General features: G+C 52.8%; 1 protein-coding gene across 1 annotated transcript in view; it reads left to right on the top strand.

Annotated features, from left to right (window-relative positions):
- MYO18B (myosin XVIIIB) overlaps nucleotides 1-25,984 on the top strand; it is a 185,259-nt gene that overhangs the window by 76,785 nt on the left and 82,490 nt on the right. Inside the window, exons 23-30 of the mRNA XM_015426416.1 lie at nucleotides 4,249-4,314; nucleotides 4,643-4,771; nucleotides 6,062-6,205; nucleotides 7,167-7,256; nucleotides 14,548-14,667; nucleotides 17,227-17,335; nucleotides 20,359-20,483; nucleotides 21,432-21,586. Coding sequence (XP_015281902.1) covers nucleotides 4,249-4,314; nucleotides 4,643-4,771; nucleotides 6,062-6,205; nucleotides 7,167-7,256; nucleotides 14,548-14,667; nucleotides 17,227-17,335; nucleotides 20,359-20,483; nucleotides 21,432-21,586 — 938 coding nt within the window. The remainder of the gene's footprint in view (nucleotides 1-4,248; nucleotides 4,315-4,642; nucleotides 4,772-6,061; nucleotides 6,206-7,166; nucleotides 7,257-14,547; nucleotides 14,668-17,226; nucleotides 17,336-20,358; nucleotides 20,484-21,431; nucleotides 21,587-25,984) is intronic.

Here is a 25,984-nt window from a genome sequence, read left to right as displayed (position 1 = left end):
GAACAGCCTTCAGTGAAGGGACCGCTGCCTTCTGTCACCAGGGTCCAGGAAGTTCAGTCCCTTTGGTGTGGTTGAAAATCTCTGTTTAAAGGTCATCCCTTACAAAACATTTGCTAATGTTGATTTTCCATTGGACTACTCACCCTTCTGCTGTAAATCTGGGGCTTTCCTGTATTCTCATTTTCCTCACTTGTATGTTCCTGTTGCTTCACGGGATTCCCCCCCCCCGCGTTCCACATGTGTTTTGCTTCCTGTAGTAGTTGGTTTAATATATCGCTTTATATCTAGCATAAAAACCTGCAGTTAAAATCTGCAGGGAGATATGCCAAACGTGAAGCGACGTAGTACTGAGCTGACCACTAGAGGGAGCAAACCATGTGCGAAACAGGCCTCCCCCTCCCCGAATCAACAGGAACATGCAAGCTAGGGGAATGGGAATGCAGAAACACCTGCGGCGGTTCTGTGGCTGGCATTGCAGAAAGCAGCTGGATCCTGCATGGACTCGAGTCCTCTGAGTGCAAGTCTGACAAGACTTAATACACAAAGGGCTCCTTCTTCCGGGTGTTCTTCCATCCCCACTGCTGTGTCTGGGCCTCTCAGGGCTTTGTTTCTTGGCCTGGTACGAACCACGCACAGGCTTCCGTGGCTCTCCTAACATGCGTGAAGCTGCTTTCCCAGGCTCCTTTTTGAGCTGTGATGCCCTTGAGGTTGGCGGCTCTCTGTGAGTCCCTCTTGGACCCCGGAGGTTTCCCAGAAGTGGAGCAGAGATAAGTGTAGCCTATGAAGTGGTGGTCAAGCTTCCCTGATGAAGGGTCAGTGCATCCACCAAAGCCTTGCAGTGTATGGGTTGGGGGCGGGGCTCTCGTTTGCTCCCAAGCTCATGAAAGGACACTCTTGAGTTTCACATTATCCAGAGCTATTTTGGGGCAGGAACGCACAGGGATGGAGTTCCGGCTGGCTCCCAAGTTGGCCACGCCCAGCAGGAACTCATTAGCATAATAGGCCACACCCAACAGCAGGAACTCATTAGGATTGGCTACATTAGGGGTGTGTGGCCTAACATGCAAAGAAGTTCCTGCTACAAAAAAAGCCCTGGGTTTTGAGAATAAACAAAGTATAACGGAATAAGAAACAAAAGGTGGGTGTGGCTGGATGACCACACTTCTGGTAACATGGGGGTGTGTGTGGCCTAATATGCCAATGAGCTGTGCTGTCAGGGGTGTGGCCTATTATGCTAATAAGTTTCTGCTGCTGGGTGTGGCCTATTATGCTAATGAGTTCCTGCTGGGCTTTTCCCACAAAAAAAGCCCTGACATCTATACTCCTGAGACCCTGCAGGGCCAGCTACTAGCCCAAGGAACTGAGCGCTCATCCTCGAGTGTTTGGCAATGCACAGCTGTTCTGCAGCAGGTGCATGCATACGTTCCTCAGTGGGCCAGTCCGTACGGAAAAGGGTTCCTTGATGAAAGGGGGATTGATAAGGACCCTTCCAGTTCTGAGCAAATAGCAGTTCTGAGCTCTGGATGTTGCTTGGCGCGGCTTGAGTGCCAAAAGGAAAGCTGGCTGCTGTGCACAGTTGGGGTGAGGCTGGCAAGAACTGGGCGTGGCCATCATGGGAGCTTTTCCCTTTAGAATAACAGAGGAGAGAGAAAGAACGGAGGGAAAAGAAAAGCCTGGGGGCTGGACCCCTCAGTGATTTGATGGGGAAATAGCAGCTCTTAGCTCAGTCCCATTGCAGGAAGGTGGGAGCAACCCGCATTTGGCCACGTGGGCAAAAAAGAGATTTATTTATTTTATTATATTTCTATCCCGCCCACCCCGCGAATGGGCTCAGGGGAGCTCACAACTAAGGGCACCATGTGCCAGGTATATAAAACATATAAAAACATATAAAACAAGATAAAAACAACCATATATTACTATTAAAGTGCTCAGTGATGTTAATCCTTCAGACGAATTTAGATGGCGTACTGTAGATGTAACACAAAGCCCCAGTTCAGCGGTGACCGATCCATCACGATGCTGTGGCTCGATCTTCATACAGGGCCAACCCACTCCCCCATTGTTAATAATGATAATATTGGTGGTAGTGGTGGTAGTGGCGGCTCCTAATTAAAAGCCTGGCGGAAGAGCTCCGTCTTGCAGGCCCTGCGGAACTGTAAAAGGTCCCGCAGGGCCCTGATCTCCTCCGGCTGCTCCGTCATTTCCTGGCAAGTGGGACGGATTTTTCTGCTGCTCAGAATGAGAGGGATTCTTCCTCTAAGAATCATAGAATCATAGAGTTGGAAGGGGCCATAGAGGCCATCTAGTCCAACCCTCTGCCCAGTGCAGGACCAGCCTAAAGCATCTCTGACAAATATTTGTCCAGCCTCTTCTTGAAAGCTGCCAGTGAAGGGTAGCTCACCACCTCCCTAGGCAGCTGATTCCACTTTTGAACCACTCTGACCGTGAAAAAGTTCTTCCTAATATCCAGCCGATGCCTCTCTGCATGTAATTTAAACCCGTTGCTTCAGGTCCTGTCCTCTGCTGCCAACTGGAACAGTTCCTCGCCCTCCTCCTCCAAATCACAGCCTTTCAGATATTTAAAGAGAGCCATCATGTCCCCCCTCAGTCTCCACTTCTCCAGACTAAACATTCCCAAGGCCCTCAGCCTGTCCCCTTGCCGGGACTTGTAGGGATTTGTCAAGACCACCTCTTTTCTGAAGAGTGGACTGGGGAGAAGAGGGCCCAGGGGGAAACCAGGCTGCCATTGGCCTGGGCTGCTCCGGGACCGCTGCCCACCGGCTCCTCTCCCAGTAGGATGATCCAGCCTAGCAGCAGCCAATGGCAGGGTGCTGGCGGGGCTAAGTGCTCTGCCGGCACTTGGTTAAATTCCACGTCTGCTGAAGAGGTGAAATCCAACGGCATGTAGGCCCCGAGCCATCTTTCAAAGAGCCAGCAATTATTCTTTTCCTGACAGCTTTACTTCTGAAATAAAAGTGAACATAAAATGCAACTTTTAATGTAGACCCTGGCAGGAGAGAATTCCTCTTTTGGTGGTGCCGCTGCTTGGCCGGGGAGTGGCTCCGCTCCATCTGGGGGAGCGTCTCAGTGGGTGGGGGTCTTGTACCTTCTCTTTTGGGCGAGGGACCCATTTTGGGTGGGGTTGAGGCAGAGTTCAATGTGGGCCGTTTTCCTGGGAACAGGCTCACAAGACTCCGCAGCTTAGAGGGAGCATTGCCTCTGGCCCCAAACCCACCTCCCCTAACTACAAGCTGTGGCGGCTACAAGCACGGACGGCTTCAAAAGGAAATTAGATAAGCATATGGAGCAGAGGTCCATCAGTGGCTATTAGCCACAAGGTATAGATAGGAACTCTCAGGTTGGGGCAAGGGATGCTCTGTCTTCTTGGTGCTTGGGGGGGGCAACAGTGGGAGGGCTTCTAGTGTCCTGGCCCCACTGCTGGACCTTCTGATGGCCCCTGGTGTTTTTGGCCACTGTGTGACAGAGTGTTGGAATGGATGGGCCATTGGCCTGATCCAACATTGGCTGCTCTTATGTTCTTATAAGAGGGAATTAGCTAAACATATGGAGCAGAGGTCCATCAGTGGCTATTAGCCACAAGGTATAGATAGGAACTCTCAGGTTGGGGCAAGGGATGCTCTGTCTTTTTGGGTGTTGGGGGGGGGGGGCAACAGTGGGATGGCTTCTAGTGTCCTGGCCCCACTGCTGGACCTCCTGATGGCACCTGGTATTTCTGGCCACTGTGTGACACAGAGTGTTGGACTAGCTGGGCCATTGGCCTGATCCAACATTGGCGTCTCTTATGTTCTTAATATGGAGCAGAGGTCCATCAGTGGCTATTAGCCACAAGGTATAGATAGGGACTCTGGGGCAAGGGATGCTCTGTATTCTTGGTGCTTGGGGTGGGGGGCAAGAGTGGGAGGGCTCCTAGTGTCCTGGCCCCACTGCTGGACCTCCTGATGGCACCTGGTATTTTTGGCCACCGTGTGACACAGAGTGTTGGACTGGATGGGCCTTTGGCCTGATCCAACATTGGCGTCTCTTATGTTCTTAACTTGACAGCAGAAGGGCTTTTGGGAGCTGAAAGGTGTGTAGAAAACAGGGGAGGGTCCACAGCTGTGGCGGAGGAGCCCGAAAGGTGGTCCCTGTGGTCCTTGTAGGGGTGGGGGCATGGGTGGTGAGGGGGGGGCTTGCTTTCTGAGCTCTGCGAAGATGTTGATTCTCTTCTGCCTTTCCCTTCTGCAGGCTCTGGAGGAGCTCTTCCAGGCGCTCAATTTGGAGAAGAAAAGTGTCGCCGTGGGCCACACACAGGTAGCTGGCCGTGCGAGAGAGGGCTGGCTTTCATGAGCTGGCACGTTTATCTCCAAGGGGGCAGGCTTCCCTTTGGCCCTCATCACCCAGAAGGGCCCCCCGTCAACTCTGGATGGGGAAATTCCTGGGTATTTGGGGGGTGGAGCCTGGGGAGGGGGTGTCACGCCGCAGAATCGACCTTCCACAGCTGCCGTTTCCTCTGGGACGCGGGTCTCCGTCTCCCGGAGACCAGTTGTCATTCCGGGAGATCTCGGGCCCCACACAGAGGTTGCCCCGCCTGGCCAGAAGAGGAGTGACCCTCCTCTCCTCTGGGTGTTTGTCTCCGCAGGTGTTCCTGAAGGCCGGGCTGCTCTCCAGGCTTGAGAAGCAGAGGGAGAAGCTGGTGTCTCCCAACCTGACGCTCCTCCAAGCCGCCTGCAAGGGCTTCCTCTCCCGGCAGCAGTTCAAGAGACTGAAGGTAGCTGGCAACTTTTCAGGTCCCCCTCCATTTGCTAGCACAGCACGAGGGCTGAAAGGCCACAGATCAGGAAGGGCCCCGTTCACAGCTCACCTGGCTGCTGCCCCTTCTGCCCCCCAGTATGCAGTACGGGGTTAATGGTAGAGGCCTGCTTGACAGCGCTGTTGTAACGGTGACTGCGAGTGAAAAGAAGAAGAGAAGAGATTGGATTTCTACCCCATGGCCCTTCACTACCCAAGGGAGTCTCAGAGTGGCTGACAATCTCCTTTCCCTTCCCCTCCCCACAACAGACACCCTGTGGGGTAGGCGGGGCTGAGAGAGCTCTGACAGGAACGGCTCTTTTTCAAGGACAGCTCTTATCAGAACTACGGCTTGCCCAAGGTCACCCAGTAGCTGCAAGCAGAGGAGTGGGGAATCAAACCCGGTTCTCCCAGATTAGAGTCCACACACTTAACCAGGACACCAAACTGTAGTAATAAATGATAAAGTACAACAAGAACTCAAAAAACATATTAAAGATTTGTTTGAGTTTAATGAGAACAGGGAAGTAGATCCAACAATAGTCTGGGATGCATTTAAATCAGTACTAAGAGGTTGATTGGTAGCAGAAGCACCATATCCAGAAGAGGCACGGTCCAGGAGAAGAGCAGGATGTCCAGCGTCCTGGGTGTGCAATTTGGATCCAGGGAACACACACACACAGCAGTGGTGCTGAGGCTGCGTTTAGAGGCCGGGAGGGAGGGGGGGGGTTCTGTAGAATTGTGCCTCTTCTCTAATTTGCTGTAGAAGCGACAGAGATCAGGGTTTCAGACATGATTCATCATCAGGGCATTGACCCTGCATCCAGGGGGCTTTGCAGACTTCCAGAGTTTTCAGACTCCGGGTTTTTTAAAACGAGCCTTCAGCACTGCGAGGGAAAGTGCTGGCTCTTGTTCCTCTCACCAAGGCCCCCCCCCAACTACATAAAGCTGCAGCAGTGGGTGGCTGGAGCGTTCCCCGCCCCCAATAACAGTGGAAGGCAGCTGCTTGCTGTCCCGGGCCTCATCCTGCGGGGACCTCCTGACTAGTGCAGGCTGTGGCCGGTGAGTGAGCAGCAAGTTTTCCTCACCAGAACTAACTCGTCTCTGCCAGGGAGCTGGCGAGTATGTAGTCCAGCGTTTTGTCCGGTGTGAGGCCAAGTGCCCAGGACTGACCCCTGCTTGGACCACTCCCCCCGCCTCCTAAATGGGTCTGCTGAGCGGAGGTCGTGTCCTTGGGGGAGCCGCCATAGCCCTCTTGCCTCCCTTCCAGATCCAGCGGCTGGCCATTCGCTGCATCCAGAAGAACGTGGCCGTGTTCCAAGCAGTGAAGACCTGGCCCTGGTGGGTGCTGATGTGCCGCGTTCGGCCACTGCTGAGTGCCAACCTTCAGGAAGGCCAGCTCCGTGCCAAGGAGGTAGGTAATGGCAGCCGGGACACCGTCTTCCTGGAGGGACAGGAGGCACAAGTGTGCAGCCAGGAAGGAAGAAGAGAGGGAGAGGCGCCATCCCTTCATATTGCCGCGCGCCTTCTGTTCGGCGCCAGATCCATTTGTCGGATTGTAGGCTTGGAAGAAAACAGACAGTTCTCTGTTCTGTTATCTCCAAGAGATGTAGCACCTGTGTGGCACTGTACAGAGTGCAAGAAGCCAGACAACATAAACGAGGGGAGGCCCAAAATAAGCAGAGGAAGGAGACAGTTAGAAGGGGGCTGTCCGGGGAAGTGTACGAGTCTTTATGCAGAAGGCTTCTATCTGGGAGCTTCTTTAAAGCTAGCTGGAGGCTCTCTTTTGGGCCTTTTGGGTATTCTGGAGTCTAAGGGGCTCTATCATGTGCTTTGTGCGTATTTGTGTCTGCTGCCCTGTACTCCTATCTAGGTTGAAAGGGGCGATCAAACCATTTCAAGCAAACCAGCAGACACACCCTGATTTGTTCACAGTGTGTGTGTGTGTCACTGTCGCGGGGGGGGGGGGGGCCTTCCATTCCATCCACAAACGAGGAGCGCTCCCATCCTTTAACGTGTTTACAATTGAAAACTGTGGCAAGAGGGACGGGGTGGGGAGTTTAGCCAGTGATGACTTGGTCTTGAACAGTGTTCCCTCTAAGCTGAGTGAGTGTGAGCTAGCTCACAGTTTTTTAGCCTCTAGCTCACGCATTTTTGTCTTAGCCCAGGAAGGATGGCTCCAGAGCAAACTGATTTATGCAGCAGCCAAATCGCTCACTCACAACTTTGATGCCAGGAGCTCGCAAAGTAGAATTTTTGCTCCACAGCTTAGAGGGAGCATTGGTCTTGAACCCAGGAAACCTGCACTGAGTGGGGAATTTCAGGGCTTTGGGATGCCAGAGCGGGCCTTCTTGCTTTCTCGTCTCCTTTTCTAGGAAGAGCTTGCGGTGCTCAGGAAGAAGCTGCAGGCCTTGGACCTTTCACGGCAGGAGTTTCGGCAGAGCACTGAAGGGCTAGAGACAAAGGTAAGAGTTGGGAGTGTCCTTTCCCCTCTTCTGTGGTCCGGAGAGGCTTGTTTGTCCTCACATGATTGACAAGAGGAGGCCCCTCTGAAGGATGGGGCCTCATTTCGTGTGGAGCAATGGACTGCTCTCTTTGCATGGTGATCGTGGCGCACCTCAGGGCAGCCACGGGGAAACGGGTGTGCCAGTGGGATCCCCTCTCATGACCAAGGCACTCATGAGAAGAGGGAATGAAGGTCGAAGGGAAGCCACTTCATTTTTTATTTTATTTATTCATATTTTCAATTTATATTCTGCCCTCCCCACATGGAGCTGCGGTGGCTCAAGTGGCTAAGAGGCTGAACTGCAGGCTGTGGAAGGTCGGTAGTTCAGCAGTTCGAGACCCGGTAGCTCCGTCGCTCGGGACCTGCGGAACTGCATAAGCTGGGTGTCATCTGTGTATTGGTGACACCCTAGCCTATGCCTCCGGGCAATCTGGGCAAGGGGGCACATGTAGATGTTCATGACACTTAGGGCTGGAAAACTCCTGGAGATTTGGGGGCAGGGCCTGGTGGAGGTTGATTTGGGGGGAGGAGGAGGAATCCTAGGTTGGATGAGAAGCCACAGAGTAGTCCACCCTCCAAAGCAGCCGTTTTCTCCGGGGGAACTGATCTCTGTAGTCGGGAGACCAGCTGGAATCCCAGGAGATCTCCAGTCTCCACCTGGAGGCACGACAGTGGGAGTTGGCGTCTTTCGAAGGCCCAGTTGGCACTGCTTGTTAGCTGTGCGATGTGATCAGACCAATGAAAAGAGTTCCGTTGCGCTCACTTCTTGGAGCTCCCGCAGCTTGTCCTACCGGAGGCCTCTTCGTGGAGAGGAGAAGCAGAACTGGTGGGAGTTCATCTTCATTAGCCAAAAGTGCTGTGTAAGCACGGAGGCAGCATCTAGGCCAGGGATGGTCCGCGGGGAGGGAGGGAGACGGCCACAGGCCACTGGACCAGCTGACCCGCCACCCGCCCTGCTGCTGAGCTGCCCGAACAGCCCGCTCTGCTCCCCAGCAGGCTTCGGAATGCTGCCCAACTGAGGAAGAAAGCAATTTTGGAGCTGGTGTGTTGCCTTCTTTTGTTTCCATCTTGAGACCTCTCCATGGGAGTTCAATGCCCTGTTTTCGGGCTGATGCGACTGTAGCCGCCGGGAAAGGGGGGCGGCCTTCCCTTCTGCTTTCTGGGCCACATCCTCCTTTCTGGTACAGCGAAGTAATCCAGGCTTTGCAGCAGTCTGGGCCACCAGGGTTCCCTCTAAGCTGAGTTGGTGTGAGCCTAGCTCACAGTCTTTTAGTCTCCGGCTCACACATTTCTGTCTTAGCTTAGGAAGGGCGGCTCCAGAGCAAACTAATTTGTGCAGGAGCCCAATCGCTTGCTCACAGCTTTAATGTCAGGAGCTCACAAAGTAGGATTTTTACTCCACAGCTGAGAGGGAGCCTTGGTCGGGGCTGTGTTGCTCAGAGCTCTCTCTCTCTCAGCCAGGGCTCAGGCCCGCCAGCTGGAGAGGGGGGCTGCTTGGGAGCCCTTGAGCTGTGGGGCCGTACCCTGCCTCGGGAGAAGGGGTTGGCCTGGCCCCCCAGGGCTGGCTGAACTGTGCCGAGAAACATGACACGGCCGTCATGTAGAAGACGGAGCGGATCTGTTCTCTCTTGCTCTGGATTGCAAGATTAGATCTAATGGTTGGAAATGGCAAGAGAGCCGATACCGGCTAAATATCAGGAGAGACTTCCTAACCGGAAGGGTGGTTGAGCAGTGGGACAGTCTGCCTCGGGAGGTGGTGGAGGCTCCTTCGCTGGACGTTTCCAAGCGGAGGCTGGATGACCATCTTCCGGGTATGTTGCAGGGCTCTCTTTCGGCTGTGCTCCTGCAGAGTGCCAGGGGGTTGGACTAGATGACCTGCAAGGTCCCTTCCAACTTCTAACATTCTACGATGATTCTATTACTTCTCCCTGTGCAATCGTGACTCTTTGATGGCCTCCTGCCTTGGGACATGTTGGCCTCTCTTTGCGAAGGGCAGTCTTTGGGGAAGGGGCGCCCCCTTAATTACTCTCGGGACCCCAGCCCCCCACGTCCTGAGGGATGTCCAGCAGCAGCAGCAGCAGCAGCAGCAGCAGCAGCAATTCTGCCCATGGGCTGCCCCCCTCCCCAACGCAGACAGGAAGAAGGCATGGGAGAAGGGTCTCCTGGGGAGCCAGCAAAGAGGCCTTTCGCTTGACCAGAAAGGATAAGCTCAGACAATGCCCCTGGCCCCTATAAAGGCCCCCTGGCCTGAGCAGTGCGGCTCCTTACCTTGCTGCGATGTGGGTCAGGCCCAGGCTGCCCTGTTGCCTCCCCGCCTGCCCCCTGCTTGACGAGAGCCATGCCTGACAGCGATGCTCAGAGCTGGACGCATCTGTGACTTAATCCATCGGCAAGCCTGGTGGAAGAGCTCCATCTTGCAGACCCTGTGGAACTGTACAAGATCCCACAGGGCCCTGATCTCCTCCGGGAGTTCATTCCACCATTAAGGAGCCGCCACTGAAAACGCCCTAGCCCTGGTCGCAGCAAGCCTGGCGCCCCTGGGGCCTAGGATAACTAGTCGATGTTGTGACCCCGACCGTAGTGCTCGCTGGGGTATATATGGGGAGAGGCGGTCCCTCAGGTATGTCAGACCCTGGCCCTATAGGGCTTTAAAGGTAAGCACCAGCACCTTGAAGTGAATTCAGTACACTATTGGCAGCCAGTGCAGTGCCTTAAGCACAGGTCGGATGTGCTCCCATCTAGGGAGACCCATCAACAGCCTGGCCGCGGCATTCTGCACCAGCTGCAGCCTCCGGATTTGTGACAAGGGCAGCCCCATGTAGAGAGTGTTACAGTAGTTTAGCCTTGAGGTGACTGTCGTGTGGATCACCGTATCCAGGTCATCGCGGTCGAGATATGCAGCCAAATCCCTCTCCTTCCCCCACGAAGGGGAGCAGGTTCTGTCTTGCAGCACTGCCAGCAGCTTCTTTGCAGCCCATTGAAAGGGGGGGAATGTTTTTGCCCTCTTTGTGTGCCCCCCCCACCCAATGGGAGCGAAATGGATCTAAGAGCGTGTCCTCCTCCTCTGCTCCTCCGTGTTGCTGAGCATTTGCACACATGCCACGGCTGTGCTCCTCCCACTCAGAAGGCAAACGCGGGCTCTTTTGTGCTCTGGCCCAGAGGCAGAAGGCGCACCGCTGGTAGTGGCCTCTTCTTGTTCCTCCCCCTCCCCTGAGCAGCCATGGAGGGGCTCCCGTCTTCCCCACCTCAAGTGCAAACTCTGGCACAAGAGAGACACGACGCACGTGTGGAAAACTGTCCCGGTTCCTTGGCAAGCAGTGCCAAAGCTTCTTTTCAGCAATTAATTAATTAACAGTGTCATTATGCTCTGCACACCCCAGAGACTGTCAAATTATTTCAGGTTTCCAGGAAACTAGGGGGAAGGCTCTGCATGAGCAGGGATATCTGCAGCCAGGAGCAGGGAGGTGGAAGACGCCCCGGGGCCAGCTCCTCGCGCGCTCCTTGTCCGGAAGCCAAGGAGCTGTCTTCCTGCTTGAATCCGTGGGTCAGACGTTAGCCATAGGTGCTGCCAGATGCTCCAGACATAAGGCTTTACGTGAGACTGCGTAAACCGGGAGCTTAGGAAACATGCTCGACTCGCGCATGAATGAATTCTGGATAGGCCAGGCTAGCCCGATTGTGTCAGATCTCGGAAGTTAAGCAGGGTCAGGGGAAGGGAGACTGCCAAGGAAGTTCTATGTCGTTATGCTGAGGCAGGCTGGGGCAAAAACCACCTCTGAAGGTCTTTTGTCTTGGAACCCCCCCCCCCCCGTGAGGGGTCGCCGTGGTGACCAGATGGCACTTCCCATCACCATGCCCAGGTACCACAACTGGGACAAAAGAGTCTGGATTCTGTCACCTGCCTCAGTTCTTCAGATCTGCACAATTCTGCAGAATGTATTTGGTGATCATTCCTGGGGCACATTTCTCCTGAAGCCCCACCCTCTACCCACAAGGGACTCTGACACGGAGGGCTTTGGCCGCCATTGCACCGAGGACTTCAAGCGGTGGCCGTCTGCCCTCCAGAGGAAGGCTGCTTTCACACGCACACCAGTCGCTGATCACTTGCAGCAGGAAGGGCTGAAAAATACATTCGAGGGGATGCCTTTGGTAGTCCAAGAGACCAGTGGGGCATTAGGAAGCATGCCCTTAAGCTCGGCAAGCAGTGAAAGTACAGAAGTGACCTTGCCTGGGGAGAGGAAAGAAAAGTGCTCTGCATGTATGCTGTCCTTTTTATTCAAATGGTGTGCCTCCCTTTCTCCAGCAAAGGAGGCAGGATCACTTGATCCAGCAGCACCTGGTTTTCGAAGCACCTGGAGGTGTTTAAGGCACCTGAGGCCCAGCAGGCCCGGCTCGGTCCATTCTTGCCTCCTTGTTGTGGCCAAAGGCCTCTGCCACAGGTAGCCTTGGTGTGAGCTGATCCAAGCAGTGGTGCGTGGATGAGTGACATGATCAAGATTTACAAGACTATGCGTGGGATAGAGCAGGTAGAGAAAGAGGGACTTTTCTCCCTGTCTCACAATACAAGAACTCCTTGTGGGCACTCCATGAAATTGCTGAGCAGTCGGGTTAGAACAGATAAAAGGAAGTACTTCTTCACCCAAAGAGTGATGAACACATGGAATGCACTGCCACAGGAAGTGGTGGCGGCTACAAGCATGGATGGCTTCAAGAGGGAACTGGATAAGGATGTGGAGCAGAGGTCCATCAGTGGCTATTAGCCACAAGGTATAGATAGGAACTCTCAGGCTGGGGCAAGGGATGCTCTGTCTTCTTGGTGCTTGGGTGGGGGCAACAGTGGGAGGACTTCTAGTTTCCTGGCCCCACTGGTGGACCTCCTGATGGCACCTGATGGTATTTCTGGCCACTGTGTGACAGAGTGTTGGACTGGATGGGCCATTGGCCTGATCCAACATTGGCTTCTCTTATGTTATTATAGGAACTCTCAGGTTGGGGCAAGGGATGCTCTGTATTCTTGGTGCTGCTTGGGGGGGGGCAACCGTGGGGGGGCTTCTGGTGTCCTGGCCCCGCTGCTGGACCTCCTGAGGGCACCTGGTGTTTTTGGCCCCTGTGTTACACAGAGTGTTGGATTGGATGGGCCACTGGCCTGATCCAACATTGGCTTCTCTTATGTTCTCTTATGTTCTTATGAGCAAAGGAAATCCTGTTGCTCGCCAACCTCTCCTTCTGCGCTGTGCACCCTTGTGCCCGGGCCAGAGGCCAGAAGGTCAGGCAGGGCCAGTCCATAGAAGGAGGCAGTGTGGGGCTGGCCTCGGTCATCCTGCCCCAGGAGGGGCCCGCTCTCCTCTCCCCAGAATCCCCAGGGGCACCTGTTGGGAGGGCAGAGGGACGTGATGCGCTGTGTGTGATCTGGTGATGCCAGCAGGGGCTGGAAGCGACCTTTCAGGCTGCTGAGCAAAGCCTCTTTCCTTGCCAGCTTGGTGCAGGGGTGCCCAGGGGCCCCTCAGCAACCTAACCAGGCAAAGACTCCCTCCATCACCCAGCTCCAACCAAAGCATGAGAGCCAAGGAGGCCTTAGGACGGCCTTGAGGGTGCCGTACGAGGGTCCAGCCCCCTGGACTCCCTGTTGGCATGGCTGTGAGGATTCAGCCTCTGTGATGCTCCCCGCTTGCGTCCCCAAGAGAGCCAGCGAGAGGAGCTGGACTCAGGGGGGGGGGAGTCAGAGGGAGAGGTTTTTTGGTAACTCGGCACATCCTCCGTCACTCATTGGGGTGGCTCTTTCGAGGACAGGGTGGTTGTCATGACTATACTCTTTTAACCGTGTGGTTAGATACGGTGCGTCTTTAACTTTCTTGTTATTTCTCTCTCTGGGTATCTAAAGCTGCCACCAGGAATTGAATTCCAAATCTTATTATTCAACTTTCCCCTTAGTATTGTGCCCAGGCCCTAAGACTTCTTCGTTGGACGATGTGGTCCTGAGGATGAGCCTCTAGTATTGAAATAGCATACGACACTGGGCTAATACACAAAATAAAACTTTATTTGCGCAAGAAACATATTGGCTTCAAGATGTTTTGTAACTTCAGTGAATAGAACAGTGTATGGTAATAATAACTTCTGACTGAGGAATCACACCCTTTCACTTCACAAACACTCCTCACTCTCAAATCCTCCTTTCTCTTCAGAATGTACTTTGTCCAGTCTGTATTTTATTTAGCTCAGTTTGATCTTCCACTTCTGAACTCGGGTTCTGTCGGCTTCACTCTCACACACTTACAATACTTTGACAATAATAGGTTTTGAAGAAGAAGAGATTGGATTTATACCCATTGGCCCTTCACTACCCAAAGGTGTCTCAGGGTGGCTTGCAAACTCCTCTCCCTCCCCCTCCTCACAACAGACAGCCTGTGAGGTGGGTGGGGCTGAGAGAGCTCTGACAGAAACTGCTCTTTTTCAAGGACAGCTCTTATCAGAACTACGGCTTGCCCAAGGTCATCCAGCAGCTGCGAGTGGGGGAGTGGGGGATCAAACCCGGTTCTCCCAGATTAGAGTCCGCGCACTTAACCACTGCACCAAACTGGCTCTCTCTAGTCGCTAATATGCCCTCTAAAGTATTCTGTTTTCTCTTTTAGAACCTTAAATGCTTTTCACAAGCACTGACATGGGATTCTAATCAGAAGACTGGTTCTCAGGCTCTGTAGACGGTTTACTGACCACAACTGAGGGTTAACTGTTGACTGACTGCTGCCTTCTCTCTCTCTCTCCACACGCACCCTCCTTAGCCCTTAGCCACTCTCAGTCACCAACCAATCACCTCACTCACTCGTCCCCCTCTTTCACCCCCCCTTGTTCTTCTGCAACTTACCAAACATTTACAGAAACAATATATTGTCGAAGGCTTTCACGGCCGGAGTGCATTAGCTGTTGCAGATTTCCTGAGTTGTCTGGCCGTGGGCCTTGGCATTGTAGGACCTGACGTTTCACCAGTGGCTGTGACTGGCATCCTCAGAGGTATAACACAGAAAGATGGAGTACTCTCTGTGTCAAGGATGCCAGTCACAGCTGCTGGCGAAACGCCAGGTCCCACAATGCCAAGACCACGGCTACACAACCCAAAAAATCTACAACAGCTAATTTACAGAAGCTCACACTTAAAACTTTAAATCATTACAGTGGTCAGCCCCGACTCTCTGGAGCGCTTGGGAGGAACTGGCCGCAAATGCCCCCTGCCTCTTGGTCTCTTTCTACAGATTGTGGATCTCACCACAGAGCTCTCTGACGAACGCTTGAAAGGGGACGTGGCCTGCCAGGTGCTGGAAGCGGAGCGTGCTGAGAGGCTGCGAGGGGCACGGGAGATCAAAGAGCTGCAGGTATGTGTTGGGGCGGGGGTGGGGTGTCACGTGGCGGGGGGGGGCTGGACGCGTTCACATCAGAAGACTCAAGGCAAAGCCCCCTTCTCCAGAGTCCCTGGAAGTGGAGGTTCTGCCCGTGGCCAATGCAGTGGTTGCAAATGAGCCGCGTGTCCGCTCCGTTCTCTTCTTCCTGCACGGCACCTTTGGAATCAGGCCACTCTTCTGTTTGTTTTGCTGCTTCCCTCTTGCTGCATGGCTGCACTCTAGCCCTTGGGGTGACTTACAATGGAACACGGAACGACAGTTATACAAATTCATTATTAAATAGGGCCTCCAGAAACAAAAACTGGCAACAACAGTCTTCCGCTCCTCTTTAATTTCCACATTCCGTTCTCAGCGACTGAGAAGTCAAGGAGAAGCAGTCTGAGGGCCTGCCCGAAGAAGGCCTTTCTTAGCAGGCTCTTCCAAGAGAGGCCGCTGTCAGGCAGACGGGGTGAGGGGAGGGGAGGGGGGAGGGAGTGCCACGGCTCCCCTCACATAACTGGCTCTACTTCAGATGAGGAACTCCACTGATCGCAATCAGATTCAGATTCAGATCTATTAATATGGTCAAAGACCAGCATAAATCATATACACGGATAAGCATAAAAGAATAAGCAAACAGATAATAAAAATATAATTTAAATTTGATAAATGATATCTCAGATTTAAACAAATATTATATTATAATATTATATTAAATTTAAGAACCACCGCTTAAAATAACCTTGCACAAGAAGCTGTGATTTGTGGATTTGCACCGGCAAGGAGCTTCCTAGTCATCTCAGAAGCAGGGCAGTCCTGTGGCTTTCTAAGGAAAGGAAGGATGAATTTCTCACGAATTTCTTGGTAGAAACCACACTGATACAAGACGTGTTCTACAGATTCAACCATACCAGCTCTGCAGGGGTAAACCCTCTCATGCATGGGGGTCTTTCTATATCTCCCCTCGACCACTGCAGAGGGGAGGTGCTCTCCAACGAGCTAGGGAGAAAGCCCTGTGATGAGATGGTATCTCCAATGATGATAAATAAACAGCTGGTGCTACAACATATCTAGTATTCTCCGGTGGCAAAAAAATTTGGAGCAATATTAATATCGTTCTGGTGCTCAGTGTCAAACACCCGTTGTTTTACCAGAGCTTTCGCCTAGTCCAGTCCCATTACTAGGAGGGTCTCAGCAGACAAGCCTAAAATCCTCAATTTGTGGTGGACTGCCATTAGCCAGGGAGATTGAAAACAGTCCCAAAGGATTAAGGATGTTAGTAATTCAAGGTAATTCAACTTAAGCCACAATATAATGGAGGCAAGACTTACTCTAGTCTCTGTTTTGCACTGATCTCAATCTGTGGAGGTCCCTGTGGGTGGAAGCAGGAACTTCTTGCCGGCATCGGGAATGGATTGTGTGCATGGGAGGGGAACGGCTGCGGCCACTGAGTGGCACGGGGGCAGGCAGACACAGGGAAGGCTGTGAAGAGCTCTGTTTCAGCCAAGGAAGAGGTTGAAGATACTGAGAAACAGGGGTGAACTCTGCAGCTTAAGAACATAAGAGCATAGAGAAGTCACGTTGGATCAGGACAATGGCCCATCCAGTCTAACACTCTGTGTCACACAGTGGCCAAAACCCAGGGGCCATCAGGTGGTCCACCAGTGGACTAAAACTCCAGAAGCCCTCCCAGTGCTGTTACCCAATTTGCCCAAAAATTAATTAATTGGGGGAATTAACTTAATTGGAAACAAGCGAAAGGGGGGTAACTAGGGATCTCCACCAATGTATACCAGAATATTTCCCAGAGAACTCTCAAAGTTTCCAGCTGAAAATCAACTGGAAAGGTTTTTTATTGGAAAATCATAAAAGAGGTAAAACACACACACACAAAGCACTCAGGGAACACACAAGCTAACTAAGAGGAAAATAAGAAGGGAGTAGCGGGGAAAAGAAATTCGGGGAAGGTGATATTTAGCAGTCCAGAAGCTTGAGGTCTGCGGCGGAATGAAATGACCAGCATTTCATGGAGAGAAGGAGGCAGCCCACATGCAAGTGGTGGTGTATGGAGGATCCAAGACACACACACACACAGAGACTGCTGGCTGGGTGATACACGCTGGCATGCATGCTTTGGCAGTCCTGTCAGGCCTCCTGGCACATGCACCTGTGCATTTTAGGGGAAATCTTGTGCCATTTTGCTTCAAAAAACCCTTGTGTACTGATGTTGGGGGAGGGTGTCTGTACACATGGTGCTGCCTCTTAATGAATCAGACCCTTGGTTTATCGAGGTCAGTATTGCTTACTCTCACTGGCAGTGTCTCTCCAGGGTCTCAGGCAGAGGTCTTTCACAGAGGTCCTTTTTAAACTGGAGATGCTGCCGGGGATTGAACCTGGGACCTTCTGCGTGCCAAGCAGAGGCTCTGCCTCTGAGCCACGGCCCCTCCAAGACCATGAATGCTGGCCCGAGCTCCATGGAGTAGTGGAGAGATATAAATGAATAGGCTGCTGCCTTGAGGGTGAAGAAATTCCCATGCCATTTCTCTGTTTCAGAGCAAATATGACCAGCTGCAGAAGAAACTGGAGTCTGCAGAAAAGCGACTGGAGGAAGTGCAGCAGGAGCTGCAGATCCGCGACCTTGAAGCCCGAAGCTCTGGGAAAGGTACGCAGCCGCTCTCTTGCTGGGTGGTAGCCTGCGCTGCCTCCTCCTCACTGCAGGCGGGGTCCTCTGGCCTCCGAGCTTGCATACTTTCTCAGTTGCTGCTGCAGCTCTCCACACATCACTGCAACTGCATGGCTTCCATGTGGCATATTTCCCTGCATCATCCTTGCCCCAGTCCCCTGGCAGAGGCCACCCTGCCCCATGCCACCAGGGCTTTTCCAGGTTTGTTTATTTTTTAAAAAATGGCAACTGAATATTGTTATAAAGTTATAACCATCTGCGTATTGAGCTCTCCCAGCTTTCATTAAAAGGAAAAGGAAAAAGCTTTTAGCCTCGTTGTTGAGGAGAGTTGCCTTTCCCCTTATATCCTCACAACAAAAGGGGAAGAGGCTTCTTTTTTTGGTGAAAGCTGGGAATTTAGAGAACTTGATGCACAGATTGTTATAATGTTATAATGCTAGGATTATATTCAATTGCTGATTTTTTTAAAAAAAATCATTGATGGGGGTAAGGGAAATGGGTGGCACTGGGAGAATCGAACTTTCCTAACCCACGCAGCAGCCATCTTTCCCAAAACGTCACAGTACAGCAGATAGGGGGAAACTGAGAGAAAAGCCAAGTAAACCCGTGGACATTCACAAATGCAACAGTTCTATGCAGTGTTCCCTTTAAGCTGAGTTAGTGTGAGCTAGCTCACAGTGTTTTAGACTCTGGCTCACACATTTTTGTCTCAGCTCAGGGAGGATGGGGCTCCAGGAAGGAGGGCAAACTAATATATGCAGTAGTTAAATTGCTGGCTCACAACTTTAATGCCAGTTGCTCACAAAGTAGAATTCTTGCTCACAAGACTCCACAGCTTAGAGGGCGTATTGGCTTCTGTGGGGAAGCATGGGAAGAAAAAAGCAGTTCCCAACAGCACTGAGCCCACGGCAAATAACCTGAGTAGAACAGGTCATTTTTCTCTGCAAATTATGACTGCATATGTGTGTGTGTGTGAGAGAGAGAGAGAGAATCTGCCCCTTTCCATCATCCTGACTGGTGAGCCTCCTTTCTCTCTCCGGGGTGGGCTGCCCTCCTTCCAGCCTGTTTCTTCTTCTGTCACTCCGGATTGCTCCATCTAACAACTTCAGGGAGTGACATCCGTCTCCCCTCGTCATTCTAAGAGGAGAGCAGCACCGGCACGGACGGGGAGGGTGTCAGTTTGTGTAAAGCCTTTGTCGCCCGGGGGGATTTGTGCTCCAGATATGTCAAGAGGACTTTGTAGCAGTGGATGGTCCCAGGCAGTCCTGTGAATCGCAGAGTGCGTGTGTGTGTGTAGAACAGCTAAGGTCACTGGGAAGGTGGCGAGAGAGGAGCCAAGCTTCCTCTTCCCTCCCAGGGGGCCGTGAAGATCACTGGCAGGCAAAAGGCCTGGCATGCCCGCTCCCTGACCGTGGCGGGCCACGGGATGCTTTTGATGTCAAAGCAGGGGCCCACATTTTCAGTCCGTGCTTTCTTCTCCTACGGCTAACCCTGTGCTGTTGGAAACCACCTCCTTCAGCCATGTGGCTGGCAGAAGGGCTTCTGTCTCGCCCATGGCCTAGTTGAGACTGGGGAGGAATACCTTGAATGTCTTTATTTACTTTCATTTATTCCCAGTCCGCCTTACCCACAGGGACTCAAGACGGATTACGCCGAGTGAGTCAGTACAAGCGACAGGATTGGACATTCAGTAAACGATGCCCTAGGATTGTAGGTGCCTGGAAACAACCAGGAATCTAAGAGATAGGACTGGAGCACAGCAAAGTATGAACAGGACACCTTAAGCAGTGCAGAAATTACATCACAGGATCCATCTTATTCTCAGCTGTACTCAGCAGCATAGACCGCAGTCCCTGATCACTGATACAAGTGCGTCTGTAAACCATTTTGTACACAGAAACCCAGGGCTCTTTTTGTAGAAAAAGCCCAGCAGGAACTCATTAGCATAACAGGCCACACCCAACAACAGAAACTCATTAGCATATCCAGCCACCCCCATGAGAGCATAGCTCATTAGCATATTAGGCCGCACCCACATGTTACCAGAAGTATAGTCATCCAGCCACACCCACCTTTTGCTTCTTATTCTGTTGACCTTGTTTGTTGTCAAAACGGTCCAGGGCTTTTTTTGTAGCAGGAACTCCTTTGCATGTTAGGCCACACCCCTAATGTAGCCAATCCTAATGAGTTTCTGCTATTGGGTGTGGCCTATTATGCTAATGAGTTCCTGCTGGGCGTGGCCAACTTGGGAGCCAGCCGGAACTCCGTTCTTGTGCGTTCCTGCCCAAAAATAGCCCTGCAGAAACCCTATTATCGGTGCAAACCTTAGATAATCCAGGTTTGCATGGCCGGGAGAGCGGGAGCCTCCCTGGCCTCTTTGGGCAGGCCGTTCCGTAAGGCAGAATCCCCCTTTAAGCTGTCGGGCAAAGTTAGCTCAGCGGCCAGAGCAGGTTCAGGTGTGCCACCACTATCCAAGCACCCGTTCTGCAACATGCTTGCACCTGCCTCCTCCCAAACATGGGGGGGGGGGGTAAATTGCAGCTGTGGGTAGGGTTGCCAGCCTCCAGGAGGGACCTGGAGACCCTGTGGACAACAGAGATCAGTTCACCAGAGGAAAATGCCATCTTAGGAGGGCAAGCAGGCTCTGCGGCATTATGCCCTGCTAAGGTCTCCCCTCTCCTGCCCTCGGGAGGCTCCACCCCCAAATCTCCAGGAATTTCCCAAACCAGAGCTGGCAACCATAGCTCTGGGAGAGTGCTTAAATCATTGGGGGGGGAGCTAAGCGCCCTCCCACCCAGTGGCCTTCCCTGGCCTTCCAGGCCACCTCCTGTTGCTGCTAATTCAGCATTCAGCCACATTCCTCTGGAGTGGGTCCTGTGCTCCAGGACGGATCCCTCCCAGGCCCCCAGGCCCCTTTCTGCTTCCACCTGTGTGTGGCCTGCGTGCATTCGGGTGGGCTGGAAGACACTGTCCTTGTCCGGTGGTGCCGCTCTTTCCGACAGAGGGCGAGTGGCAGATGCGCCTGGACTGTGCTCAGACCGAGATCGGGTTCCTCCGGAAGAGGGTCTCGCAGCTGGAGGAGAGGCTGGAGTCGGAGCGGAACTCCAAGCAAGAGCTGGAGCAGAAGGTGGGCCACGGAGGAAGGCGGGGCGGGGGTTTCTGGAGCTGCCCCCCCCCCATAGTGTCTGGAGGCTGTGGCGCTGTCTGCCCTCCACAGAGGCATACTGGGGACACTCGTGTAGGAATGGGGGGGGGTTTCCCGCTGACAGTCACGGTGGGCTGTGGCTCCCCTCAAAGGTGAGCCTTCTGTTTTAATTTGGGGCGGCAGCTCCACATGAATACTCCCAGCTGAGACTCCCAAATTGCTTTTTTGGGGGGAAAAGCCTCCATGAAGGGTATGGGATGAAAACCCAGTCACTCTGAGCGAAGCACGGGCAGAAACAACAGCCTAAATGCACCGTACATTAAAGCGCAATGAAGCTTTGGCTATTCCGGGGCGCCCGGGTGAGGGCGGGCAGCCCATTAGCTTGTCTATGAATTACGGGCTTCATTAATTCGATGTTCTGCTTATTTGAAGTTACTCTTTAATGGGCTTTGCTCCTTTGAATCCCCTTCTCTGCAAAGGTTTGAGGACGCAGGACCTTGTGACGAGTGCAGCCCGGAGCAGCACAGGGAGGGGAGGTTCCGTGTGGGCCTCCAGTTAATGGCCAGGCGGACTCCTGCCATCTGCTTGCACGTGCCCTGTTTAGTTTGGGTGCCCGGGCAGGCTTCCTTGCTCCGTACAGAAATGGGTTAGACACGTTCATGGCAGACAGGATGGCAGTCTGTTAAAGGGAGAGCCTGGTGCAACTTCCATGCTCAGAGGCAGTCTACCTGAGTGCCCCTTCCTGGGCAAAGGTAGGCTGCCTTCTTTCATGCCTTGCTTGGGAACTTCCCAGCTGCACCAGGTCACTACCGGCAACAGAACGTGGGCTAAGGTGTGACAGTCCCGGGCCAAAGAGCGGACTGTGGCCCTGCGTGCCTCTCTTGCACCCGCTGCTGAGCTGCAGCTGACCCAGACGCTTGCCCTTTGCAGCTCAGCCAGGCCCAGAAGGCCTATGAGGGGGCCAAGCGGGTGGCCCAGCGGCTGAAGAGGAAGTGCAAGCAGTTGACCTGCGACCTGGAAGACACCCGCGTCCTGACGGAGAGCCAGCAGAGCCGCAGCCACGAGCTGGAGAAGAAGCAGAAGAAGTAAGGCTTTGAGGAGGGCGGGGGGGGGGAGGAGTCAGCCTTTTCCAGGCCCTGGGGGAGAGGGGAGGGCTCACACTCAGCCTAGAGGGGAGCTGGTCAGGGGGAGGAGAGATCTCCCTGGCGTCTGAAGGGGGAGGAGAGGGGGAGTCTGCCTCTTCCCTTTTGGGGAAGGACATGCTGTGTGCCTCCCTGGCCTCTCCCCTCCTGGCCAAGGAGCCCTCCTTCGAGGGTTGCAGGGTGGGACCCGCCTTCTGCATCCTTGGGGAAGAACGGGAGCCACCGTCCAAATGAGTTGGGGGTGAAAGTGGGGCTACTTGGAATCATAGAATAACAGAGCTGGAAGGGGCCATAGAGGCCATCTAGTCCAACCCCCTGCCCAATGCAGGACCAGCCTCAAGCATCCCTGACAAATGTTCGTCCAGCCTCTTCTTGAAAGCTGCCAGTGAAGGGGAGCTCACCACCTCCCTAGGCAGCGGATTCCACCTTTGAACCACTCTGTCAGTGAAAACGTTTTTCCTAATATCCAGCCGATACCTTTCTGCCTGTAATTTAAACCTGTTGCTTCAGGTCCTCTCCTCTGCTGCCAACTGGAACAGCTCCCTGCCCTCCTCCAAAGGACAACCTTTCAGATATTGAAAGAGAGCAATCATGTCCCCACTCAGTCTCCTCCAAACTAAACATTCCCAAGGCCCTTAGCCTTTCCTCGTAGGGCTCAGTCTTCCTTGGTCATAGGTTCCCCCCACAATGGGCAGACTTTTTAACCAGATTGAACCTGACTAGTGCAAGAACTCGTGGGCACTCCATGGAATTAATGGGCAGCAGGCTTAGAACAGAGAAAAGGAAGTCCTTCTTCACCCAAAGAGTAATTAATACATGGAATTCACTGCCACAGGAGGTGGTGGCAGCTACAAGCATGACAGCTTCAAAAAGGGATTGGATAAACATCTGGAGCAGAGGTCCCACAGTGGCTATGAGCCACAAGGTAGAGATGGAACACTGTGTCTGGGGCAAGGGATGTTCTTGGTGCTTGGGAAGGGGGGGCAACAGTGAGAGGGCTTCTAGTGTCCTGGCCCCACTGGTGGACCTCCTGATGGCCCCTGGGTTTTGGCCACTGTGTGACACAGAGTGTTGGACTGGATGCGCCACTGGCCTGATCCACCGATGGCTTCTCTTATGTTCTTATGTCTGGGGCAAGTGATGCTCTGTATTCTTGGTGCTTGGGGGGGGCAACAGTGGGCGGCTTCTAGTGTCCTGGCCCCGCTGGTGGACCTTCTGATGGCCCATGGGTTTTGGCCACTGTGTGACACAGAGTGTTGGACTGGATGCGCCACTGGCCTGATCCACCGATGGCTTCACTTATGTTCTTATGCCTGGGGCAGTGATGCTCCAGTATCCTTGGTGCTTGGGGGGCAAGAGTTGGAGGCATTCTGGAGATCTGGCCCTGCCGGTGGACCTCCTGATCAATGCTCCCTCTCAGCTGTGGAGTCTTGTGAGCCAAAATTCTACTTTGTGAGCTACTGGCATTAAAATTGTGAACGAGCAGTTTGGCTACTGGATTGATAAATTTGCCCTGGAGCCATCCTTCCTGAGCGAAGACAAAAACTGTGTGAGCCGGAGGCTAAAAACTGTGAGCTGGCTCACACTAACTCAGCTTAGAGGGAACACTGCTCTTGATGGGACCTGGTATTTCTGGCCACTGTGTGTGACACAGAGTGTTGGACCGGATGGGCCACTGGCCTGATCCAGTATTGGCTTCTCTGATGTTATGCTAATTCAAGACTGCCTTCCGCTTATTTTCTGGGAATGCTGGTGGTCCCCTCAAGTGCTTCCCTGCACTCTCCCCATCCATTACCACCCTAGACTGTTGCTTCCTGTGGTCCTGCTCTCTGTGATGTAAAGATGAGCCGAGCCCTCTGTTTTCCCAGGAGTGGCTCTGACCCGGACTGCTCGGCGCCTTGTGTTGGCAGCCGCTCTGCTGTGGAGCCTGGCTGCACAGCGGCTCCTGTCTTTCTGTCTCGCCTGATGCTGCGCTCTCCATTCCTTCCGCAGCCTCTCACCTGCTCCCTTCTTCCTGCTCTGAGCCCTTCTGCTCCCGATTCGACTTCCCTCCCTGGACTCAGCGCTTTGTTAGCAGCTGGCACGGCCTGCAAGTCCTGTCACATGTTTTGTGAAAGACGCTAAAACTCCCAAGTCCATGCATCGGAGGCGCTGAGAGTTTTATGCTGAATTTTAGATTAGAAAATCATGAATTATGAATGGCAAGGTCATGAATTGCTAATCTAATCAAATAATTCAAATTTCCTCCCATTATTGGGAAGTATTCAACTCTGGCGGAAGTTCTTGGAGGTTGTGCGTTTGAAGATCGATATTTATCACAGCATTTCGAACCAATTGCCCGACTCTCTTTGAGGCACCTCGCTAAATTTCCCTTTTTTACTCCCAGGCTTTTAATTAATGGGCGGAGCTTTTTAAGTGGTTTTTGCCTTCCGCTTCTAGCCAGCTTTGTGAGGACTGTCAGCGGCTTGGAGCGGGCTCTCTGGAGAGGCAAAGCAGGTCTTTTCTAAGTAGATCAAGGTGGGTCCCTCTGGGCCTGCAGTCTCACTGGCTCCCCATACTCTGGGGCACGGCTCTTCACCACTTTGCTATTGTTTGAACTGGAGGCATCTGGGCTGAAGTGGAGGTATTTCTCCAAGCTAAAGAGCCCCAAGCGTTTGAACCTTTCTTCATAGGAACACTTTCCCTATGAAGAAAGGTTAAAGCGCTTGGGGCTCTTTATCTTGGAGAAACGACGGCTGAGGGGTGACGTGATCGAGGTTTATAAGATTGTGCATGGGATAGAGCAGGTCGAGAAAGACTTTTCTCCCTTTCTCACAATACAAGAACTCGTGGGCACTCCACAAAATTGCTGAACGGTCGGGTTAGAACAGATAAAAGGAAGGACTTCTTCACCACCCAGAGAGTGATTAACACATAGAATTCACTGCCACAGGAGATGGCGGCGGCTACAAGCATAGACGGCTCAAAGAGGGAACTGGATAAACCTATGGAGCAGAGGTCCATTGGTGGCTATGAGCCACAAGGTATAGGTAGGAACTCTCGGTCTGGGGCAAGTGATGCTCTGTATTCTCGGTGCTTGGGGGGGGGGCAAGAGTGGGAGGGCTTCTCATGTCCTGGCCCCTCTGGTGGACCTCCTGATGGCACCTGGTATTTGTGGCCACTGTGTGACGCAGAGTGTTGGACTGGATGGGCCATTGGCCTGATCCAACAGCGGTTTCTCTTATGTTCTTATGTTCTTATTCTCTTTGCCACTGGTGGGGACAGGTGAGTGCGAACCACACACACACACACTGCCCAGGGCAAGCTCTGGTTTGCCTCCCAGGACACACTTCGCAAGGAACAGCGGCCACCCCGGCTCCTTTGGCACGTACCTGCACGATGCATTTGCACTGACGTGCTTGTTCCATTCAAACGTTAGGCTTTTAGGTCTGTGCTTAAATCCAGGAATGCAACGTGCCCAGCATCGTCCCCTAGTTTGTGCTGCAGAATGGCTGGTGAGTCCCAGCCCTTTGCTGTCCCTGTAGCTCCAACTGGTTTGCTTGGTGGTTCTTGCTGAATTGTTCAAATTTTGCTCACCCTCTGCAGCAACAGCCAGTCAAGGCTGCAAGAAGGTCTGAGGCCTCGTGTCGTGTGGGTGGGTGGTGGTCCCTCTTTCTCCTGCTTTGGGGCTAGTGGTCCCATCAGTGGCTCTAGGGCTTGTACCCAGGGCAGAGCCAAGGGGCCCAGCTGGGGCTGCGTGCAGACAGCTGAGACAGGTGTGGAAGGGAAGGAGGGGGATGTGAGACTGGCAGCAGGGGGAGATCTCTGGCTTGCACCAGCCTTTTGGCTTTTCTCGCTTGATGTAAAACAGTCCCGTCCTGCCATGTTGGCTACTCAGGTGGTTTATGATTATATAACAACAGTCAGAACATATTAAAATGCATAATAAACAACAGCAATAAAATATCCATCCAAAAGCAGCTGGAAGTCATCCAAATTATTGGAAGTTGGGAAACCGGCTTTTGAAAAGAGAAGATGTTCAGGAATTAGTTCAATCAAGTATAGATTAATTTTTCCTATTCAATGTCACCATAGAAGCAGCTTGGCCAGTGATACAGGACATATTCAAAGCTTACATCAGGTATATTTATAAGAAAAGCTGCAGATTTAAATAGGAAATAGAATGGTACAGACATGAGGAAGAAAATCAGTATTTGGAAATGTTGGGTTTAACAAGTTAAAACACTTCAGTAATTATACTGTTAACTTTGTTTGGTCAACAGGAAGTCACATGTGTTTATTGTATCCAATCTTCTACTAAGTGAGAAACGTCAGTCCAACCTTACAGGAGGTCTTAGTTAA

Source organism: Gekko japonicus, unplaced genomic scaffold (assembly GCF_001447785.1).
Source record: "Gekko japonicus isolate JY-2015 unplaced genomic scaffold, Gekko_japonicus_V1.1 scaffold856, whole genome shotgun sequence".
Lineage (NCBI taxonomy): Eukaryota > Metazoa > Chordata > Lepidosauria > Squamata > Gekkonidae > Gekko > Gekko japonicus.
This window is presented reverse-complemented; position numbering and strand designations above follow the sequence as displayed.